Here is a 25,477-nt window from a genome sequence, read left to right as displayed (position 1 = left end):
CACACGCACACACACACACGCACACACACACGCACACACGCGCACACACACGCGCACACACACACACACACACACACACACACACACACACACACACACACACACACACACGATCACCAAGGTGCATTATTTTAGATAATAGGAATAGAAGGAAACAGGACAGTTACCAACATCAGTACTTGCTACTGATTCAAGCAAGGTATGGTGTGCTGAATCCTAGCACAACAAAGTGGTGGCTTTCACAAATACAACAATTTTAAAGCAGACTACAGAGAATACAGACCAATGAAAAAATTAGCACTGCTATGTAAAAGCTGCTAGTATAAGCCAAAAATAACACCAGCCGTAGCCTATACTGCCACCATGGGAGGAACCAGGAAAGCCAGTTATACATAAAATATTACCATAGCACAAAATAGAGCCTTTAAGCAGCACCAGCACAATCTAATTTGTAAAATGAAAGCATAAACCTTTACTTCCCAGATGTTATAAGACTGCTTTTCCAGTAAGAGACTTCAAGGCAGGTTAGTTGTATCAAAGCCCAGCATAGCAAAGCAGTAGCATTCTCAGAAATGACATGTGTACAGCAGACCACAGAGAACACAGTCAATGAAAAGGTAGCACCTCTATCACTAGTAATACAAACCTGAAATAACAGCAGCAGAAACTGTTACTTTCACCAAGAGGAATGAGCAAGACCAGTTTCAGATGGAAAAGCATCACAGTACAAAATGAAGCCTCTAAATCAGGACTAGTATAAAGTAAACACAGAAGACTTTACTTCACAGATGTGGCACTGTTTTTCTCATTGACATCCTGTATCAGAGTTCATAACAGGTTGGCCGTGAGAAAACTCCAAACAATAGAGCTCGATACTTTCTAGCATAGCACACTACTTTTCTGACTGCTGTTGTTACATGGGGTGAGTTGCATTTGAAGCTGTGACATATTAATTGCACTTCACCGCAGTGTAGGGGGGACATACTATTTAAATAAATAAAATGCTTGTACTATACTTTTCTAACCTGAGCTATGATGTGAAAGGAGATACTGACGGGACCTGTGATAACATAATGTTTTATATTTTATAGATATGAAATATTAGCATATAGTGTTAAAACGCACATACACACTCACTCTGCAATTAAAAGTGCATTCGCCGACTTTAAATCCATTCTGTAACAGCTTACTGGCATTAGTGCATTGCACTGCATTCATCTAGCTCTGCAATTAAATCTGTTCAGTAACAGCTTAATTAGGTACCTGCCATTCGTTAACAGTATGACTTTAATCCTCCATTCTGTTACTGCAACAGCGCGGCTTAGAGATCCATCAGCTCTGCAGTTAATTCATTAACCAGTCCAAGGCTTTAAAAGTACAGAAATCCTCCTGCGTTCACGCTCGGCTTAGAAATCCCGTGTTCTGTTATTCAAACAGATGCGCGGCTTAATTACGACAGGCTGACATCATCACGCACGTGATGATGTCAGCTTCAAAAGCGTAAAAATCTAAAAAAATAGATTAAAAAATTGGAAATAATGGGGTGCCTCTCGGGAATCGTGGCACCCCATTATTGGGATCCCAAAACTCGGTAAAAACAGAGTAATTCAGGACGGTTGAGAGGTCTGAACAGTGTGCACTTGTTATATTACTTATTACACAGTTTTACTGTACAGTATTAGTTCTGATGAAGTTCTGACAATGTTACAGAATGAAAGCGCTTAACAGTTTCACCTCAGTGTTGTTTCTCTTTTTTATTTTTTGATATTTACAACGTAATTTTTGTATATATATATATATATATATATATATATATATATATATATATATGGATATATACACACACACACACACACACACACACACACGCATGCACACAAACACACACATATGGATATATATGTAAACTCATCAAACTGCTTTTGAGCAAACCACAACTTGACAAACCTATTACATAGATTTGAGATCCAGTGAAAACTTGGCAGGAAACTTCAGCATGGGTCTTACAGGAGAGACATTCCCCATACTCATGCTTTGACACCAGAGCAGGCTTTAACGTTGGTCCTTCACAGTACAAAGCTCTTTACTGTCCTGCTTTTATCCATATGATGGATCAAGAGGTAATACAATAGTTCCATTGACCCATGCTTAGATCAAAAGTGACTTAACCAAATTATGGAAAACCACATACATATTTAATACAGTTTTAACCTGGAAAGTGAACTGGTCTGTGAATCTTTTCAGCTAGGACTCTGGTCCAGCAGACAGATGCTATAGTTGGGATACAATGAGTAGACTCGAGACCAAATATTAATAACAATTTTTAGAAAAGAAAAAGAGAGAAAGAAATTATGTGAAATCCTGCTACAACAGTTGCGCTAAATGTCTTTTCTGGAGTTGCCGAAATTCTAAAATCGATGAGGTCTCCCAGTTTTCTCCATGGCCTATGCAACTACTGAAGACAGGAGCCTGGGCAAATAAGGCAAATAACTTTTGACATATCCATAGCATTTTGATTCATGATTCCCACAGTTTTTTTGGAGGAACTGGCAAATCAGGGAGATTAGGCTCGTAGGTGATTTGTATTATAAAGATAAAAATCTCTCTTATGTTCAATGATTGGGCTTCATTAAGTGTCACTTTAATTTACCTGAAAGTGCTTGGCTACAATATGAACAGCTTCAACATTCTACTGACAATTAATGAATAGGTTGGGTCATGGGGAACTTTTCTTGTTGAGATGGACCTTAAAGCTTGAGTTCAGCTACCCAACGTGGTTCTAGTAGGAAATGGGAAAATTATTAGTAGTAAGTTATACAGGTTTGTAATCCTTTATAAATATGGAGTGAATTGGGCAAGTTAAGGTCTGAGCCCTCAGAAAACATAGAATTTGAGGCATGCAAATCTACTAATACAAAACAACTTCTGTTTTATTTTCTAATGTCATAATTTAACAATAATAATAATAATAATAATAATAATAATAATAATAATAATAATTTTAAGTAAGCCTGATGCAGACCTAAAGGTTATAGGTTCATAGTTTCATAGGAGGTTACTAGGCTAGCGGCCCTAGAGGCTTTACAAGCCTAGCCATGTTAATCCCAAGTATCCCCAAGCCTAGCATTGTTAATCCCAAGTATCCCCATTTGTTATTTTCTGGGTAGTTCGTAGAATGAATTTATGAACAGAGCAGGTCTGTAGTCAACACCAGCTACCCCTGTTCATGAAGGACATGGGTGCTACCCAAGCAGCAAATTTGTGGTCTCTCATCCAGTTATCTAGGTTGTGTTTGAATAGGGTCAGTGAGGAGCTCTATTTTACGTGAATAGGGAGTCTATTCCAGTGAAGCGTCAGTCTCTGGGAGACCGCTGTCTTTCCAGCATGATCTGTTAATGTCACAAGCTAGGTGCAGATCCCCAGAGTGAGTGACTCTTGAGCCATTTGACTTGCAGACGTGCAGCATTTCTATTAGGGTAGGGATGGAGATTGCCCTATAGGTCATGCACCTTTCAGCAGCCTGTAAGATACAGAGTAAAGTGACAGGGCTTTCAGCCTGTCCACGTAGGTCATTTCTTGGACTCCCTGTATTTTCTTAGTGAGAAACCTCTGAGATCTCTCCAGCTACTGCAGGTGTCTGGTGAAGTACATGCAAAAGGTGCATTATACTTTATTAGTGGTCTGATGAGGGTCAAGTACAGTGGTACAGTGGAGTGATAACATCCCTTGAAGTGGATGCTATGCCCTTGCTTATGAGGTGAGCTATGTAGAAGGCTTTCCATACCACTGTGGAAACTTGGTAGTCAAAGTTCAGATTGCTAACAACTGTGTTCCCAAGTCTTGGACCACTGGGTTGGAACTGAGGGGGTGCTGTCAATATTGTAATTTGTAGGGAATTCTATTTTGCCAGAGGGAATAATACTGCATTTTTTGCATTTAGTTTTAAACCATGGCTTTGGCACCATTCATTTGTTTGTGTTAGACCTTCTTGTAATATGTTGACATCACTTGGGGGGCTCAGTAATTGCTCCCAGTCTGCAATCATCAGTCAGATCTGTCTGCTTTGGCCTGGATGTCTGCGAAATAGATGCCAAACAGTAAAGGGCCCAGCACAGACCCCTGTGGTACTGCAAGGGTGGCAGGTCTAACTGGTGGAGGTGCAGTCACCAATTTTGACAGAAGGTGATCTGTCTGTGAGCCAATTCGCTTCCCGTCTAGTAACATAAGGGTTAATTCCTACCTGAGAGAGCTTCTCAATGATGCCAGAGTGGATAATTGTGTCGGATGCCTTGGCAAGGTCGAGATAGCCTGTGTGCACTGTCTTACCTTCATCCATGGCTTTGGTGACATTCTCAAAAAAGTCTACCAGGTTTAATAAGCATGATCTACCCTTAATGAAGCCAGACTGGGTTGGGTCCAGCATTTGGAGGTCGCCTATGTCTTTGTTGATAAGGTCTATGATAATTCTTTCCATGGTCTTGCAGAAAAGGCTGGTTAGACTTATGGGTCTGTAGTTCCCAGGGTCAGATGACAGCCTCCCTTTGTGCTCGGGGATTACTGTTGCTGATCTTCATTCTGCAGGAACATAGCCAGTTCTCACGCTATGATTAAAGAGAATGCTAAGTGGGTCTGCTAGGTCTTGTTTTAGATTATTTAGTAAACAACCTGGGATATTATCTTGTCCCACTGAGGTAGTGTTTTTGGCCTCATGAGTGCAGAGATTAGATGTCTGATATCAGGTATACTTTTGGATATGGTAGGTGGGGATAGGGGGTGAAGTTTGCAAAGAATCTGTCACCTAGCAAGTTGGTGCTATCTTTTGGTGTAGTGTGAGTGATCCCATCCCACCAGTTCGGTACATAGCTGGGCACTCCCTTTTAGACTTCGGATGTAGATAAAGAATGCCTTATGATTATCATTGGCTTAGGATGCAATTTTAGTTTCATAATTTGCTTTAGAATTCTTTACAGAATTTATCATTTTCTTGTTTTAAGTTTAGCAGGGAACTCTTCCTCTGCAGACTGACATCTCTCTTGCTTTTGGACAATGGTTTTTTCCTCTTCGTATATAATGTGTTTATAGTTGAAGTCCACCACAGTGACTTGTTTTTACGGTAAGACCTATTTTTGATACAGTGAGGTACAGCAGAGTTTATGCAGTCACTTCTGCATAGTGACCATTGATATCTTGATTGAGGATGGTATGAAGCTTTTTATCCAATTGCTTAGTGGACTGTAGTTAGCTTTGGTAAAGTTTTTTATAATTTTTGTTCTTGTGAGGGAATCAGTTCCAATAGTTACTTCAAACTAGACTGATTGTGTTCTGATCTAACCAGGGAGAGCATCATGCATGGGGAAATACAGTGACCCCCCCTCATGTTAGTAAGTACTATGTCCAGATCATTAGAGCCCCTGGTGGGGATGTAGACTATCTATTCCAGAGCATTTGCGTTAAAGTCCAGGAACCTTCTGGTTGAGCATGTTTTTGCTCATGTATGTCCTCCAGTCTATGGAAGGATAGTTGAAATTTCCCATGACTGAAGTGTTGGGCTGTATGGTGAGGGATCCCAGTAAATCGAGGTAGGCGGTGTGCTTATCCCGGATCATGGTGGGGGATCTATACCTAGCAATAATGTGATATGGCACTTTCTCAATAGTTAATTGGACTTGGAGTAATTTGAGAGTCATGCTGTTTTACCGGTCTCAAAGTGTATTTGATTTTTTGGATACACCTCCACCTTTGATTCCTTCATAATCGTTTTGAGGTCTGAACATGTGGAAGGCATTGCAGCCTTGCACAGCAGGGATGCTCTCAGTGGCCTTGAACCATGTCTTGGTAACTGCACAGAAGTCAGCATCCTCCAAGGTGAGGAGTGATTCCAGGGAGTGCAGTTCCATGTTTAAACTGCTAGCATTAAGCAGCACAACCCTGAGTTTGTCTCAATTAAATTTTGTTACACTGAAAAATGTGTTGCTTTGACACTGTGTAAAAAAGGCACTATGGAGAGGCAATGGCCTTTGCCAGTATCCGAAAGCCTAGGGGTGACAGGTGCAGACCATCTGTAGCAAAACAAAGAGGTCTGTCTATGATATCCTCCCACGGTGACAGATACTGGATCCCCCTGGACTGACACCAGAAGCTGAGTCAATTGTTGAAGTCAATCATTTTTTGTTCATATTGTGGCATCATCCTGGGTGAGGGTAGAATACTGCTTAGGGCTAGAGACATACCTGCCTGGGACACATAATCGGAGAGTTCCATCATGTATCTCTTTATATAGTCCAGACAGGTACGTCTCAAGTCATTCATTCCAACATGGACTATGACAGAGTCATAATGGTACTTGTTGTTGAGTGACTTGAGTGCATGTGTGATTTATTAGATCCTGGCACCTCATAAGCAGCTGATCGTGACCTTCTCCTTGTCTAGTCTGGTGAGGAGGATATCTGTGTGTCTCACTATGGAGTTGTCTATAACCAAGACATTTGATGCATTTTGCCTTAGGAGCTTATTTGTTGAGATATGGGTGTGTGCGTTGATAAGTGTAGTGAGTTCTTTATGCTTAGTGGTGAGTGTGGGTGGTGTGCATTTGGGACGTCACTGTTCTTTTTGTAGGTTTTTAGTGAGTACCTCCATGTATGTGGATTTGTGTGTCATGAGCTTTATTTTGTGTGACAGGTGAGGTTTGTCCGAGAGGTGAAGCGTGTGTGCTGACAACCTGTTTGATGCCTAGTGTGTTTTTACGTGAGAGAATTGAATCCAATTCCACAGTGTCGTTGCATCTCTCACATAGGGTGTTAGTTTGCTTTAGGAGTAAATAGTTGTCAGTGTACATGAAGCAATTGCTGCATTGCCTCAAGATGCCCATAGCAGTCAAGCTTGCAGGAGAAATTATGGGAAATACCCATCCATTGTGGTGGGACTTTTCTCAAATGTGGAATATGGGAAGGAAGTGGGCTAGATCGACTTGGTCACAAACAGCAAACATGAAGCAGCAAGTCAATTAAATACAGGTAAAGTGCAGTGCTTGCTTAAAATGTACTTCTTCAGTTTTCTTTTTCAGTGAATGCCTTGATTTCAGTGCAGATGCACTCCAGACTCCTAGGTAAAGTTGCAAACATTGAGCAGTTCCAGTAAACTGAGTGCAAACCCAAACAAACATGAGGCTTATATACAGACAAATTTAAACAGTTTTAACACAACTACCAGTGGGAAAGCCTCATAATGAGCCTTTCTCCAGCAATCCCCAACTCAGATGGGTCCTGGGCTACTCACTTCTGCTACAAAGGTGCAGGGAGGCCCTCTTAATGTAATATGTCTGGTTTAAGAGCACAGTGTTACCAAACAGTCTAGATTCAGCATGTCTGAATCTAGCATATGCTATGTAAGGCAAGGAGTAAGGGAGAGTCACTTAAAGGTCAAAGTTAAAGTGGTTAGTAGTATACTATTTGATGACCTTCAGTGGTGCCACCCTCTTCACAAGCTGGCAGGTCTTTGGGCAGCTGTGAACATTTTTAGACTATGGAGAACATTTCCTATAGAGGATTTCAAACTGGAGAAGTTTGCTTATATGCAAGCACAGGGAACTGCGCTTGTGTGATGCTCAAAAGTGATGAGCAGTATGAAAGACTTTTATAAAGTTATACCCTCAGGCCAATCAGATAAAAACACAATAAGCTATCGACCAGTAGTTCCCACCTTGGATGGGATGAGTTTAGCTCTGTGGTCCCACCAGAGTGCAAAAGAACCCTGCCAATGTAAGATGAACTGGCTTTAAGCTTAAGTTCAGTAACAAACGGTTTACAGCAGAAGTAAGAATACCTGCAATATTAGGAATCCTTGGAAATAAGGTCACTCAACCTGAGAAATGTTCAAAACACACAAAAACTTTGCAAGACTTGGACATATTTTGGCAGGCTTACTCAGAACAGCTTTTGCAGTGTCAGAGGTAAGGAAATATCAGAATATTGTCAAAACAACCTAAGAGCAGTACAGTAGCAAACAGGTGGAGTTTCTTTAACAAGTACAGGCTGAAAAACAATGATAAATTCAACAAAATAAATGAATGCAGCACAGAAGTCTTAATATCACTGAAACAGTTAGAGCAAGTGCAAAAACATATACTTATATCAGCTTTGTAGTTCCTGATGATTTTAGAAGCAATCAAGACTTGCAGAAACAGGTTTTCAAGCCATCTGAATAAATGAGCACAATCACACACAAATGTAATTCTTTTATATCAGCAGGATGAAAGATTTATAAATTAAACCCTCACTAACCCTGAGAAATGTTCACAACACACAGAAGCTTTGCAAAACTTAAAAATATTTTGGCAGACTCACTCAGAATAACTTTTGCAATATCAGAGGAGGTTAGGAAATACCAGAATATTGTTAAAACAACCTAAGAACAGGAAAATAACAAATAGATGTAGTTTCTTTAACAAGTGCAGGCTGAAAAATAATTTATTAGATAGTCTTAGTAATTTTTGAACAGTAACAGGATGCAAAGCCATACAAATATTGAAATCATAAAGGTTTGTAGGATGACAATAAATTCATTGTTACCTTTAAAAACTACAAATGTCTAAGCATGATGGAGGCCATAGCCACACCTGATGCCAGTTCTAATATTTGGCCTACTCACTGTGGAAATATAATACCAAACTGGTAATACTCTGTAGTCCAGAAATCCGTCAAGTGCCACCAACATCTGATTCCTTTAGTCAGTACATATGAAGTAATAAGGTTAGATGATGGACAGACAGGATTTCACTGTCTTCCTTCCACGTATGCCACCTTTGCAAATTTATCATTCCTGCTTAAACTTACTGGCCAGGTTGAATTGCTTTGCTTCTTGTCTCTTACACTAAGTACTCAGAATAAACTTCTCCTGAATAAGGCACCAAGACAACTAAGTACTATAGAACACTTTGCCCTGAAAGAAAATGTATCCACATGCAGACAACTGAAGGTCATCTAGATATCTGACATGTATCTCTTTAGAAATGGAATCTGGAAGACTCCCCCTTCCACCTCAAACTTCAAACAGCTTGTATGATACTAAGTGAATGTTACTGGAATGAGTCATACTGAACTAAAGTAGTCAAACTAAAACATCGAGAAAATGTCTTCCTTAAATTATATTTGAGGCACCTGGCCAGGTGACGCCCACATATGATCACATTTGCAGCAAACATGGTGTATGATGGAGACAGCCTTTGGCATTAAATTGAAATCTCAGTGCAAAAGTCTCACACCAAATGACTCCAAAAATCACCAAGAGTTGAAATATCACATAATTTTTCACACCTGGACCATAGATCCTAGCACAAGTTCAACCATAAATTCACAGGAAGTGCTAGGGCAGCTGCCCTTGCAGGCCATTTTAGGCCTAGCAAATTTCCCTTTTTCTGCTCAAGATAACCTATCCAATTTGATTATAGATTGTCCTCATCCCTCCCATGGTTGACAATTATATATTACCGCTAATGAGAATAACTGGGATCATACCACAGATAATATGAGGGGACACATGCATGGAATAAATCACTTGGGAGCTGCCTCTGTCCATCAGTAGTAAACGGACAGTCCTGGAGTAAATTTTATGTTTCCCATCCACAGATCTAAGTTGCTTTTCAATATGGACAAGGATGGACTTGTTTTATGTGAATGGGGAGTCTGTTCCACAGCAACAGTATCCTCTGCGAGATATACCTGTCCCTCCAAACTATTCTGCTGATGTTGCAGAAGAGCTCTAGATCCCTAGACCAAGTATTTCTGATGCCATCTGACTTGCTCATACGCAGTAAATCCTCAGTAATGGGTCAGGGGATGCCTTGTATGTCAGACACAGGTCACCTCTTAGCAGTCTGTTGGATATCAAGTATAGTAACAGGGCTTTAAATCAGTCCATATTGGAAATGTTGTTTAGGCCTTGTCTCCTTTTGGCAAGGCATCTGTGTGGGCATTCCAGTTGTTGCATGTGTCTGGACAGATACACAACAAAGGGGCATATTATTCAATAACTGATGTAATGACGGCTGAGTAAGGGGGGACAGTGACATCCCTAGATCTACACACAATCATTTTGTTTATAAACTGAGCAATATAGAAGGACTTCCTTACAATAGGTACAAGTTGGTCAAAAGTTAGGTAACTGTCCACACAAGTTCCCAAATCCCAAATAACTGGGTCAACTCTTAGGACCGTATTATCAAAGTGGTAGTTCCCTGGGGAAGATGACTTCCCAAAGGATACGATAATGCATTTTTGAGATTTAGTTTCAGTCCATGATTTTGGCACCAGTTTTTTGTGTGAGACAAACCATACTGTAGGATGGCTAAATCATTTTGGGATTCAATAGCTGCTCCTGGCTTGCAGTCATCTTCAAACACATTCAGCTAGAGCCTCTAGTATTGCCTTTTACTTCAGAAAAGTAGATGCCAAACATGAGAGGTCCCAGCACAGAGCTTGGGGGGGGGGGGGGCTACTGATGACTGGTCTCTTTGTGGAGGTAAATTCCTCTATTTTGATTATCTGCATCCTATCTGTGAGCCAGTTGGCAATTCAATGGGTAACATTGAGGTTTATTCACAGTTTATTTAACTTTGCTACAATACCTTAGTGGGGAATTGTGCCAAAATCTTTGGTCACATCAAGGTATGCAGTGTGTACTGTTCTGCCTTCATCTATTGCTTTGGTGACTATTTCAAAAAAGTCAACCAGATTAAGTAATTATGACCTGCCCTTAATGAATATAGACTTAGATGGGGCCAGTGTTTAGAGGTTCCCTATGTCCTGATTGATTAATTCAATAATGACTATTTCCTTGGATTTGCATATGAGGCTGGTGAGACTTATGGGTCTGTAATTGTTTGTATCTGTGGAAGGTCCTCCCTAATGCAAAGGAATGACTGTAGCTGCTCTCCATTCACTTGGTATAAAACCTGTTTGGAGGCTGAGATTGAAGAGTGCTGTTAGTGGTGTGGCTAAATCATGCTTCATGCTATTTAAGATGCATCCAGGGATACTGTCAGGACCCATCAATGCAGCATTTTTAGTTTTTGATAGCACTTTTAGGGCTTGGTCTTATGTTATAGCTGGAGGAGAGCCAGTTTCAGGTATATTTTGAGGGACAGACAGAGTAGAGAAAGGGGGTAAAGTTAGAGCTAAATTTATTGGCTAGTAGGTTCACTACATATATAGCATCAGTGCAGGTAACATCAGTCATAATCAGCTCAGTGCATTGCTGCATTGTGCTTTTCGGCTGATGAATATAACTAAAAAAATAGTAAAAGATGAAAAAATGCACAAACCACCAAGAAAATCGTCACACAAGCAGTATGCAGACAATGAGAGCCAGAGAGCCCTGAAATATTCAAATGTGTGCTTTAAATCAAGCCAACACGTCCAGTTCATTACAATTCAGTACAAGGATGCTTTCTTTAATCAAACAAACAAGAAGGTATAAGCGCTTTCATTCCAAAAATAAAAGCAGGAACTTAATCAAATACAAGCAAATTAAGGAAGTAAACTGTTTTAAATAGGAAATCTTACATGACATCACTTCTTGGATTAGTCAAAACCACTCCCAAGTCTGAAACAGTCTTCTGGAAGAGAAGTCTAAAACACTGCACATAAATGTTTCAGCACAAAATAGTATAAATGTCAAAATATAAAAATATATAAAAATACATATAAAAACTGATTGTGCAAATGTCAACACCCTAAACTGTGCATTATAGACACAAGAATAAATATATAAATATATGCATATATAAAAATGCTTTTAAGATGCTTTTGAAAAAATATTTATATATATAAAAACATATAAGTAAAATATGCATAGAGTTAAAAATCCATTAGGAACAAATGAATAAATGTCATGTACATATACATGTAACAGGTATGAGGGCCATATAAAAAAAAATAAATAAATAAAAATTTGTACCATATCCATATCTAAAGGGAATGTTCCATCTCTCAAGAGCCCACAATTTAAGCAGACTGCTTATGGAAAGGCTGTCATTTAAGCCTGGCCAATGAGGGGCATCAAGTCATAATTGCCATAGCAATATTTTTTTTTATGGCCCTCATACCTGTTATATGTATATGTACATGACATTTATTCATTTGTTCCTAATGGATTTTTAACTGTATGCATATTTTACTTACATGTTTTTATATACTTATATATTTTTTCAAAAGCATCTTAAAAGCATTTTTATATATACGCATATTTATACTTGTGTTTATAATACATAGTTTAGGGTGTTGACATTTGCACAATCAATTTTTATATGTATTTTTATATATTTTTATATTTTAACACTTATACTGTTTTGTGCTGAAACATTTGTGTAGTGTTTCAGACTTCTGTTCCAGAAGACTGTTTCAGACTTAGGAGTGTTTTTTTAATAATCCAGGAAGTGATGTCATGTAAGATTTCCTAGTTTACTTCCTTAATTTCTTTGTATCCAATGAAGTTCCTGCTTTTATTTTTGGAACGAAAGTGCTTATACCTTCTTGTTTGTCTGAATAAAGAAAGCAACCTTGTAATGAACTAGACGTGTTGGCTTGATTTAAAGCACACACTGGAATATTTCAGGGCTCACTGGCTCTCATTGTCTGCATACTGCATGTGCAACGATTTTCTTGATAACTAAAAAAATGCCTTGTAATTGTCTTTGGCTTGGGCTTGGGTAGCTATTTTAGCCTCAAACTTACATTTGGTGGATTTTATTAAGCTCTTGAGTTGTTTGTGTTTCAATGACAAGGTCTCTAATATTCTGGGAATTACTTTTCTTACCTACTGTTAAATTTTTTTTCTTTTATTATAAAGCCTTTTGATAGTATGGTTCTATCATGTGGGTTTGTTTCTAGGGTTTGACCTGCACTTGTTTCAACATGGCACTGCTGCATCTGTGCAGCGGTTTACATACTGGAATAGTATGGTGATGTACATTTCGATGTATTCAGTGGCATTGACTGGATTTGGAGGGTGCAGATAAATATGTGTTTATATACCTTTAAGAAGCTATCCAAGGGCTTGCACAAGTGTATAAATACTGAGCAGGTGCAAGTCTGACTGTCATTTTGCAGTTAGCTGTTGAGATGTAAGCATGTACGTATGTAAGCTCCGTTTGTTAACTAGTTATTTCACATTTAAAGATGCTGCTATACAACCTGATGTGTTTGTATGCAATAAAGCACATGAACGAAACCCCAGCCATTCTTGTTTTATGTATTAGAGACAAACGAGAGACATGGTGCCAGACATGGCATGTCTAAAAGGACATGGTGTTAGAAGAAGCATATCAACAGGGCATGAAGTCAGAACCGGCATATCCAAGGGGCATGAAAACAACTTAAGGCACTTGTTTAGATGCTGGAGGAATATGTATGAGTGGATCCTGCCTAAATGTCCAAACTTCGCAAAGTAGGTCAGAAACGAATTTCAGGTATCAAAACTTGCTCAGCACTATTTCTTTTCATATAATATGAAACAGGACATGCAGAGCAGTCTAAATAATATGTACATTAACCGATATGTACAATATTGATAAAAATATTCGAATAACTACAGAAAATGTTTGAAATAAAGTCCAAATTGCATAAAATTAATAAAATAAGAGGAAACGACTGCATTTTCATGGCGCATGTGCATTTTTTGTATTAAGCTAAGATATCAGAGCTATCAGAAAGTACAGTTTTGTACCTACCATAAATGTAGATGTCCGATAGGTATGCATCTGCAGTCATCACATATGGGTTGTCCTGCCTCAGGCAGCCCTTCGGTCAGCCGGATTCCAAAGTCTGGGTCTGGCCTCAGCTGATGTCGCACTTTCCCCGACGTCAGAGCGTCTGGGGTATAAAAGCATCAGCCGACGCCATTTTCCTCAGTTTTTCTTGCCCCAGATGCCAGGTGCCCTCTAAGGAAGGCTAAAATTTGGAGATATGCATTGCAAAAACAAATCCAAACATGCACAGTACTATAAAAACAAATACACGATAATAGATCCCCCCAGCTAGCTATAAGAGGGGTAAGTACCCAAGAAGTATACCACAGAGGGAAAGGAGGGAGGGTAAACCTGACTGCAGATGCATACCTATCGGACATCTACATTTATGGTAGGTACAAAACTGTACTATGTCCTTCAAGGATGCATCTGCAGTCATCACATATGGGTAGAATACCATAGCCAATCTGGGGGTGGAGGTACTAAGTAAAGGATGGTGTAGCTAAGATACCCTGCAGGACTGCCGTAGCAAAGCCTGCTCTAGATCTGGAGTATAAAGGTAAATTGTAATGCTTGGCAAATGTATGCACGGAGCTCCATGTAGCAGCTTCTAAAATGTCCTTGGTAGCCACCCCTCTTAGGAATGCTGTGGTGGTGGCTGTGGCTCTCGTGGAATGAGGTCTAATGTCAGCTGGCACAGTTTTTCCATGAAAGGAGTAACAAAAACGAATGCAATTTCCTATCCATTTTGAAACTGTCTGTTTGGAAATTGCTTTTCCTTGTGCCCCAGCAGTATATGCTACAAACAGCTGGTCAGTCTTTCTGCAAATTTTAGTTCTGTCCAAGTAGTAGCGCAACTGTCTGTGTATGTCCATGGTGTGCAGAAGTTTTTCCCCTTTATTTTGTGGTTGTGGGAAGAATGTAGGCAAGTGAATAGCTTGGTTCAAAGATACCCTGGATACCACCTTTGGCATAAATGTAGGATTGGTTCTCAATGAAACTCTGTCCTGATGAAAGATAAGAAATGGCTGTACTGCCATTAGAGCTTGTAACTCAGATACTCTTCTTGCTGAGGTTATGGCCAGAAGGAAGGCAGTTTTCCAAGACAGAAACTGTAGATCTGCAGATGCTGCTTGTTCAAAGGGAGGAAGTGTTAGTTTTTCCAACACGAAGTTAAGGTCCCAAGTAGGTAGAGGTGGTTTCCTTGGAGGATTGATGTTTTTGATTCCTCTTAGAAACTGTCTCAGGAGAGGATGAGAGAAGACAGGTGGATTAACATTGTATTCTGCTGAAATTGCTGAGACATGTATCTTAATGGAAGAGTAAGACAGGCCGTTGTGGAACAATTCTGCCAAATATTTCAGTATATGTACCATGTTCATCACTGTCACATCTAGGCCCTTTGTTGTATTCCAAGTGTGAAATCTTTTCCATTTTGCTGAATATGCCTTCCTTGTGGAAGGCCGTCAAGCTTCCATAATAATATCCTTCACTCTCTGGGATAGCTTATCCTGAGGAGGAGTCATGGTATTTTCCAGGCAGTTAGCTGCAAGGTTTTCAGGTTGGAATGCAGAGTCTTGAAATTGTGCTGCGTCAGTAGAAGTGGCCATAGGGGGAGAGGCCACGGTTTCGTCTGTGACATGCTCTTTAACAGTGGGTACCAGTGCTGTCTTGGCCAGTTTGGAGCTATCAGAATCACTCTGGGCTGCTCTGTCCTGATCTTCAGTAAGACCTTGGTCATTAATGGGAGAGGTGGAAAAGAATACACTGTTAGAGCTTTCCAGCTGAAAGAGAGAGCGTCCACTTTCTATGCTTGTGGGTGGTATGTCCTTGAGCAGAATTTCTTCAGTTGATGATTGTGGGGGGAGGTGAACAGATCTATTTCCGGCCTTCCCCATGATTGTGTTATGAGTAAGAAGATGTCTGGGTGCAGCATCCATTCATGTGCATCCATGGTATTTCTGCTTAAGCTGTCTGCCAGTATATTGTCATTCCCTGGCACGAACTGGGACTGCAGCTGTATATTGAGTTTCAAGAAAAGTTCCCATAGATTCATTGCCAGTCTGCAAAGAGGGTAGGAATGGGTGCCTCCTTGCTTGTTTATGTACCACATAACTGTGGTGTTGTCTGTCCTTATGAGTAGGTGGCCTTGATGAAGAAAAGGTTTGAAGGCCTCGATTGCTTGTATCACTGCCAGCATTTCCTTTTGGTTTATGTGCATGCGCAGCTCTCTTTGTGACCATAGCCCTTGGATACATCTGTCCTCCATGTGTGCTCCCCAACCTTGGTCTGAAGCGTCCGTAGTGATGGTTTGGTTGGCTCTTGGCTTGCTGAAGGGCAACCCGCTGTTCGACTGGCAGGCTTGAGCCCACCACAGAAATTCCTTCTGGAGACATGGAATGAGTGGGATCAAGGTTTCTAAGCTGTGACTGTGCTGAGTCCATAAACTCCTTAGGTACCATTGTAATTTTCTCATATGCAGCCTTGCTTGTGGGATCAGAAGAATGCAAGATGCCATGTAACCCAGGGCCTGCAGGATTTTCCTTGCAGTCAGCTGAGTTTGTCTTGTCAGATTCTTGAAGTAATCCGGTAGTTGTTTTTGTTTTTCTTCTGTGAGAAAGGCCATTTGGGTGGTTGTGTCTAGATCCGCACCCAGAAAAGTTATTCTTTGGGATGGAACAAGTCTTGATTTGTGGATGTTGACTGTATATCCCAAGGCCTGCAGTAAGTGGATGGCATAATCCAAGTCCTTTAACAAAGTTTGCTTGCTGTTCGCTTGTATAAGGCAGTCGTCCAGATATGGGTAAATTTGAATCCCCTGAAGTCTGCAGTGTGCAATTACTGATGCCAGGCATTTCGTGAATACTCTGGGCGCAGTAGATAAGCCAAAGGGCAATGCTGAGAATTGATAATGCTCTGACCCTGCAAGAAATCTGTGGTGTCTTCTGCAACTTTGTCTGATAGGGACATACATGTACGCCTCCTTGAGGTCTAGAGTCACCAGCCAAGACCCCTTGCCCAGCATGGGAAGGAGTTGCTGTAGAGTCAGCATTTTGAATTTTGGCACAATGAGGTAAGTATTCAGTGCGGACAAGTCGAGAATAGGCCTCCATTGATTTTCTTTTCTTGGAACAAGGAATAATCTGGAGTAAAATCCTTGGCCTTGTTCTGAAAGAGGTACCTTTTCTATAGCTTTCATTTGTATTAAGTTGGAAATTTGTTTCAAAGCCTCTGCCCTCTGATTTGGTGGCAGGTCTGGCATGCCTTTTCTTTTTGGCAATGTGTGGAAATGGAACCTGTATCCTTTGTCTATTATTTGCAGTGTCCATGTGTCCCTTGTAATGCTGTGCCAATTTTTTGAAAATAAAGAAAGCTTTCCGCCCAAAGGTGCTTCTAATTGAGCCCTGGTCAGCGGAGTCAAAACAAAGTCATTGAGTCTGTCCTGGTGTAGCAGTTGTAGTTCCTGCACTACCTCTCTGGTTGGGAGGCTGCCATTGACGGCCTCTGTAGGAGCCTCTAGCTTGCCCTCTACCTCTGGCATGCCTATTCCTGCCTCTCTGAGATCTGTCTGAGTCCGGAAAGGATCGATTCTTAGTAGGCCAATTTCTGCTGAATCTCGGTGGTTGGACTTGCAGAAAGTCTTTGACTGTTTGCACAGATTTTGCCTTTTCTTCAAATTTCTTTAAGACCTCTTGAGCCGTGGAACCAAATAATTTTTGCTTTTCCATAGGAGCATCCAAAAGCTTAGCTTTAACATGGTCTGGCAGAGATTGTTCCTTCAGCCAGGCATGCCTACATATGACTGCACCTGTCATAGCTAACCTACATGAAGCTTCCAATGCATCATAACCACACTGCAAGAAATGGTTACTAACCTGCTGGGAGTTATGTACCAGATCCTGAAGGGATTTGCGATCAAGGGGTTCAGAAGAAGACAGCTTCTTATGCAATTCATCTAACAAATACTCTTGGTACTGTATCATATGAAATTGACAATTTAATGCCCTCATGGAAAGAGTTGCAGAAGTATACACTTTCTTACCCCATCTCTAAAGCTCTGGACTCCCTTTCAGAGGGTAGAGGATTCCTAGCAGTGGCAGCTGCAACCCCTTTTGGGCCCTGGGAAATAGTTTCTGGATCAGCAGAGTGAGCCTTGTACAGGTGTAGATGTGAGTCCGGGACCCTGTAGTACCTATCAGGTTTGGCAGGAGCCGGAGGGAGAGAGTCAGGGGCTGTACTAGCATCAGAGTACACATCATCAATAACATTCAAAACAGGAGGTATAGCTAAAGGCCTATGCTGAGGTAAATGTAAAAAGGTCCTTAATCTCTTCCTAGAATCAGAGAATTCCTGACCCTGTCATTGAAAATGTTCTCTCATAGAGTGTAATGTCTCTCCAAAGGAAAACTCTTCAGGAGGGGAGGCCGAGGGAATAGATTCTTCAGCATCAGAATCCTCGTAGGCCGAATAAGCCTCCTCCTGGTGGTCTGACAGAGTAGAGCCATCAGTGGACTCATCTGAGGAGTGGGGGTCAGAGGGCTCAACCCTGGGCCTTATGTCTGGAGGTGGTTGAGAGCCCCTGTCCGGATGAGGTTGAGAACCTCTAATTAAGGAGATAAGATCCTCTGCTAAGCTAAGAATCTGAGAGCCAGTAGGAGGTCTCTGAGAGGTAACCTTGGGAGGCAAAGATTTAGTAAGTTTAGCAGCTTTAGCCCTAGAGAAAGCCTTAATGGACATGGATGCAGGAGGTCTGGCTGCACCACGTGCAGGAGTAGACTTGTCTAAAGGAATGGTGTCGGAAGGTTCCTGGACACCAGTTTCAGAAGGTAATTCAATAACCGACTCGGCCGGGGCCTCTGGGGCCGAGGTAGTCGGATGTGCGGTTTCGGTAATCGGAAGTACCAAGGACTCGGTTTCAGCCAAGAAAGAGACACTCACAGTACGCCTGACCGTGGTTTCAACCGAAACCGCGGCCCACGTGTGTCGGTCCTTGTCCTTCCGTTTCTTAACTAAATGCGAAGTCGGAGTCTCTGACGGCATCTTGTAAACAAAACTAGCCCCAAAGAATTCCTCTGCAAACTCCGACCGACGTCTAAGAGTTCATCGGTTGAAGGAAGCACAGGCTGAACAGGCCGAGACGTCGTGGTCTGGGCCTAGGCAGGGGAGGCAGTAAGAGTGGAAATCCTTATGAGGTATTTGTTTTCCACAAGTTAAACAATTATTAACTTTATCTGACATCGCTGAGGCAAGAAAGAGTCCCCAACGGTGTACTTAGCTTTTTCAAAGTCTTCGGTAGCTGAATCACAGGAGCTGGCCGACCGGCACTTGCGAACTGCTTCTGCTTCGGGCACCACGTGGCAAGAAAGACTGAGGAAAATGGCGTCGGCTGATGCTTTTATACCCCAGATGCTCTGACGTCGGGGAAAGTGCGACATCAGCCGAGGCCAGACCCAGACTTTGGAATCCGGCCGACCGAAGGGCTGCCTGAGGCAGGACAACCCATATGTGATGACTGCAGATGCACCCTTGAAGGACATCTGTGTAAAGTAGTTGCATGTTTGTGCAGTGTCAGATTAAAGCTATTTCACAAAGTATAGCCATTACAAAGCTTATTTCACAGAATACAACAATTACAGAGCATATTTCGCAAAGTAAAGTACTTCAAAGAGTTTACTTTGTATTAAAATGTTGTTACAAGCCCACAGAACATTGTTACATGGGAGCATTGTTACAATGGAAAGGCACTTATTTTACATAAGGGATCAAAAATCTCCTAAAACGTTTTCAGCATATATAACTGATCTCAGAAATAAGGCTAAATGTGCAGATTTGGTAACTTAAGGGATGAGTTGATAAAGCACAGACTTGTGCTTGATATAAAAGATGATGCTGTGAGAAAGATTTTGCTTTGTGACAGTGACTTAACTTTGAATAAGGCCATTGAAATGTGTCAGATATAAAAGCTCACAGAAAAGCACACAAATATGCTTACAAATGAGAATAGCTCTAGAAGGCACAGTGATAAAGCTCATGCTGATAGCATGCATCACTTTATTAAAATAAACAGGCCCAAGCACATGACAGCAACTGTAACTCCTGCAGCACTCACTGGTAAAACTCAGGACTTTCTGACAGGTTCTAAAGTGAACTCTGGAAATTGCACAGTCTCAGTGAAGCACAAGAGTGAGTCAGCAAACTCAAAGCATGGCCCCCAACCTAGTTTCATTGCCAACTGTCGTAATTGTGGTGGAAGTCATGAATCTAAAAGGGAGAAATGTTTAGCTTTTAGTCAACAATGCCACAAATGCAATAAATGGAATAATTTCAAAAAGTTTTGTAAATCAAAAAGCCCACATTCTTTAATTAAAAGGTAACATTTTAAGAAAAGAGCTGATTGGTTAGACAGTGGCAGTTACACTCTATTTTGATGGTGCATTAGTGCTTCATGAAACGGTCAATGCAGTAGATTTAAGGGCAAAGAATGAAGTATTTTGTACTGTTCATATAAATGGCAAACCCAAAGAGCTCAAAGTTGATACATGTTCCAAGTGCAATGTTATGTCAGCAGAAAAATTTGCTAGAGCATAAAGGTGAAAGGCTTGATTTGGCAAGGTGTGTGAAGCTTGTTGCTTATGGAAACCGAAGGCCCAGTAGTGCTTTCATGTTACTCTGCTGGAGGAAACTACGACTTATTTTATGTGGTCAACAGGGGCTCAAGTCCATGATACTGACAGGAATGACTCTGGGGCAGGGGTATGTATAACTCCTTAGAGTTTGGTTTTAGTATAATGTTTGGCTGGATATGCTACTATCTAAATTTCAGAACAAAACATCTAACCTGGTTATCTTCTTCTGCCACCAGTAAAGTAATTATAGTTTAAAAAAAAATCACTAATTTGATACAAAAATTAGTGCAAGCAGTATCAGTACACTCCATGTTAAGCACTTTTTTGAAAGTCTTCTTGCTAGATGATTAGTTTAAGGGGACAGACTTTGCAAAATGATACTAATGTGCTTATTGTCATCAACCAATAAATAGGGAGAGGGAGAGAATTGTCAAATTGTCATAAGGGGCAGGCAACAACAGATACATTAGATACAATTTTGGATGGGAGGGAAAAACAATTAAAGCCTTTGCTCTGTACTGACTGGCCTGGAACTGCGCCAATGCAAGACGAGTCCTGAACTAGCCTAACATACACTCACAGTACACAAGAAGAAACCAGTGAGAATGAAACAGTGAGACCACTAAAACAGCAAGAATGCAATGTGACTATGTACAGGAATCACTGACACTTGCTTAAAGACCTTAGCTAAACAGATACAGACTTTAAAAATGAATTTAAAATCAGACCAAGAAATGAACATAATTATCCGTATTTCTCTGTGTAATAGAACTATTACAGTTTGTGATCCTCTTCATCCTGGGTCAACCAATCCAGATGGACTGAGGAAAAGAAGCATTAGCTTTGAGTAACCCCTAACCCATTATCAATTATATAAAGGGGACAAGGAACAAACCTGATTGGACAAGGGAAAATGGCATGCACATCCCAAGATGCACCCTCCAGAGTGGAATTTATACACATGCCTCTTCTACACCTGTCATTCTTGGGGGAAATGGGACTGAATTAGAAGTGAACTGCTGCTAGATGGCAACGATCACTGCCCCTGGGGGACCACACAGACAGCTGGACCAATCAGATCTATCTCTAGGAGGCAATGAACTCAGCAAATCTTCCCTACAAAATTGTAGGTGAACCCTAAATCTGCCCATTAAACAATGAAATCAGCTGTTCCACTGGACCTCAGAGGAACCTTCTAATTGAATATGTAAAACAATTGTGGAATTAAAAACAAAGGACATGTGAATAAAGGACATCTTTACTCGTGACAGTAAGGATCAATATCTAAACTGAGCAAGTGGCAAAAAAAGAACTGGTAGGGGGCAAGTGAGCTTACTTAGTCAATGCATGACATTGTGATGTGAATCATAAGCATCGGTTTGATTCTGAGTAAAGGAACATACCGGAAAAAAACACTGTGCTGAACAATGGAAAGGATCAACTCAAACAGAGGACCAACACAGGAGGATCCTCAATGTTAAATTTAGTCTTTTAAACTTGGATGAATTCTTTTTAATTATGTATTTTGCTACAAAATATTATATTTTAGATTAATATGGCATATGCTTGTGAAGTAGTTATGTATTAAAACTGAACTCTACTTTACCGATATTATCACATATCCAGGACTACTTTTTATACAAAAACAAACAGCATCTCTCACACGTGCGTGCGCACAAACACACACAGAGACTAACAAACATTGTGATCTAGTGGCACATCTAGGACTGCATATGAATGTAGGGGTGTGGATGGAGAGATGATAAAATCAGCAAGCAAAGGAGAGTAGTATTGCTGGAAATCAATTCATCCTCAAGTCTTGGAGAGCACCTTCATGAGTTGCCCCCTGTTTTTACAAAATGTCATCAAAATGGCACTGATATATTCATCATGTATTCATCATGGACAGACGTAGGTTAAAAATAAAAATGAGAGCTGGGTGCACACATCCCAGGATAAAAAAAGTGTCCAATTCTGGTAGGTGCACTGGTACTAGGAGTGGAAAAAAATGATGTTGTGAAATCCCCAAGACACTTAAACATTCCTACAATGGGGTTAGGCCAGGCTCAGAAGAAGGATCCCCCCCCCCACCATGTTGAAGAAGGAAGTAGTAGTCCACAAAAACTGACAGGCCATAAAGATGATAGAGAGGACTACTGAGGATAAGAAAGAAATTATGTGTTTTTAACTATCTTGCAAAAAGCCCAGAATTTCTGGATAGAAGTACATGCAACTCTGTATGAACTGCAGAAAGGAGTCGGTTCTGGACACATTGCGGGTGCTGTGATGAGCACTTTTGGCTAACAACAAAGACTGAAACAACACTAATTCCATGAACTTTAATCATACTTTGACTTGGAGGTCCATTCCCGTCATTCTATTAGAAACTCAAAATACTCAGACAAAAACTGAAAGAAACCATATAAGTAATTTATTTATTTATTAACCGGATAAGTGAAACTGTCATTTGGGCATAGCGGCTAGTGAAAATGCAAACAGTGTATACTGGCAACACAATGACTGCAGAATCTTCCCTCAGTCTAATACAGTGTATCTTGCACTGTACTGTTGCGACAATTTCTATCACATAGGATACCATAATGCACACAAATTTACAGCACAATCATTGATCCTTTGCAAAAGTCCAGTTCAAGGCTGTGCTATTAACCTTAGAATATGAACATGCAGTTTCTATCTGGGAAACATTATTACAAACAAAAAATGGAGCACTTCTGGAAAATCTGGAGCCAGAAAATATTTTGGGCTTGTAGCCACAAAATCTCCAAAATAAAACTATATATTTTGTACATCAATTCAATGTACAGCAGGACCTTTTAAGGCATTTTCAAATATCATGCAATGTGTGAGATGGTGAATTACATACCCTTTTATTCTTTCGACATCACTTGGCATGTCAACTTCTGGCCGGAAATGGTAATTTAACATCTCAGTTCCAAACAGATCATATTCCAAGTAGCTTCCAAGTTTAGCAAACTCCAGCATCTTATCCTTTTCAAATATAGTCCTGTTAAAATAAAACATTTAATTAGGTTGATTTGCTGAGCAAGTTTCAGTAGCTTTCAGAATTTCTTTAGTAATGATGGCCTGAGTTAGATGCAGATCCTTAAACGTTATTCTGTTTCCCTTTGTAATTAAAGCTGAGTAGAAAGGAATACTGACTTGCTATCTATCATAGTAAAATACTAGGCTATTATACAATGACTGGCCATTAACATCGTAAAATGAGCACGCTGATTGGTCAGCCCAGCCAGCGTGCCCGTTGAGAATGTACAACGGAAAAAGGTCCAGTCGCCCGGACATTTTTCCGTTGATATATTCTTTAAGTTTTTTTTTTCAAATGAAAAAAAAAAAAAAAAGCGGAGGAATAGAGATATTCTTTTCTCCATTGCTTACTTTCCTGAGCACTGATGTACTGGCTATTCGTGGGAATGCAAGTTCCAAATGCATGTGCAGTACATCAGATAGGGCAAGGAGGAGATAGCCAGAGGTGGAAGGACAGCACAGCGCCGTTATACAAAGACATTATTTAAGAAAAGTAAGTATTTTTTTCTTAAATAATATTGTATAATAGCAATAACCCACTTCTGGGTGTGGTTAATGCTGGATTTACCCACGGTTGTCTTTGTTTGGTCATTCGGGAAACCGTTATTGCTTAAATATCCCCAGGAGCCTAGTCATGCTTCTCAATAAAATTAGGTAAAGGTTCCCAAGTGATTTTTAGGGGCGTATATACTTGGGCATGGGTGGCCAATCATCTACAATCTTTCCCATTCTAGTAGAGACATAGGTATCAGACCAGGGGTATATTTGTAGTTGCTCATCCACTGATCCAAGTTTTACTTGAATAATTGAAGGGAAGACATCTTCACATGAATGGTAAGCCTGTTCCAAAGAAGGGGAGCCTTTGAGACACATACCTATCTCTCCAGCATCTCGGGGATGTCCTATTTATGTTACAGGAAAGGCTTAGGTTGCTGGATCAGGTGATTCTGATGCTAGTTGTTTTACAGATGTGATGTGCAACAGGTCCATTAAGGCTGGATCTGAGGATGTTTTGTATACCAGGCACAAGTTGTTGCTCAGCAGCCTGAATGAGACAGAGTATAGGGACAATGCCTTGAGGCAGTCTGCATAAGAATGGTTTTTACCCCATGTGTTATTTTTGTGGGGAACCTCTATGGATGCTCTTGCATTTGCCTACTGAGATTCATTCTGAAGGATGCACTGTACTCAGTTACTGGTATTCTGAGAGCAGATTGCAATGGAACACTTACTTGTTTAGATACCATTCCTTTATTTATATATTGCCCAGTATAGAATGGTTTCCTTAGTGCAGTAGACCTATGGTGGTCAGATGCCAAATCTCTGTCTACATGCATTCCCAAGTCCTTGGCTACAGGTTCTACTCTTAGGGGTGTGTTATCAATGTAGTAGTTTGCTTGCTAGGGTGGCCTTCCTACCGCATACACTGATGCACTTTTTGGCATTAGGCCATAACTCTGACACCAGTTAATAGTCTATATCAGGCCTTTACTGGAGGATATTTGTATCTTGGGGGGGGGGGGGAATTAATGACTGCTGTGTAGCTTTTCAAGAGTTTAGAATCTGAACAAGTTAGCTCTCTAGGCAGCTCCATAATCATAAGAGATGAGATATTCTCATTATGTCAGGTGACATTGTAAGGGAGCCCTCCATGATGAGCAGATGCCTGGAATTTCCTCTCTTGTAACTTGTAGCTTAGCTATTTCTTTCTTTTTTATTCAGGGACATACACCTCTTGCCACTGCATCCAATGACAATACCTGCCAGGATAGGCTGGAGGGCCTAGACCTATGACTATCAGTTTCCCTTTAAACGAATAAGCACAATCTATATTAAAAAAAAGAAAACAGTAAATAAATAAATAAAATTAATCTCACACACACACACTTGCCTGCATTACAGGAAAATCCAGCAGCAGTTACTGGAATGCACGATCACCCAAGGAAAGACAGAATGTGAGTGGAAAATATGTACCCTCTGCGGAAAACTCCCACCCTTGTCAACTGATATGATGACAATATATCAGTTATACCTTATACCAGCAGTT

General features: G+C 40.6%; 1 protein-coding gene across 1 annotated transcript in view; it reads right to left on the bottom strand.

Moving 5' to 3' along the window:
- PTER (phosphotriesterase related) overlaps positions 1 to 25,477 on the bottom strand; it is a 594,119-nt gene that overhangs the window by 38,341 nt on the left and 530,301 nt on the right. The window contains exon 4 of the mRNA XM_044067533.1: positions 23,252 to 23,392. Coding sequence (XP_043923468.1) covers positions 23,252 to 23,392 — 141 coding nt within the window. The remainder of the gene's footprint in view (positions 1 to 23,251; positions 23,393 to 25,477) is intronic.

This window comes from Protopterus annectens, chromosome 3.part1 (genome assembly GCF_019279795.1).
Source record: "Protopterus annectens isolate FY-2018-M chromosome 3.part1, PAN1.0, whole genome shotgun sequence".
Classification (NCBI taxonomy): Eukaryota; Metazoa; Chordata; order Ceratodontiformes; family Protopteridae; genus Protopterus; species Protopterus annectens.
Note: the sequence above shows the minus strand (reverse complement) of the source record. Positions and strands in the feature narration are given on the sequence as shown.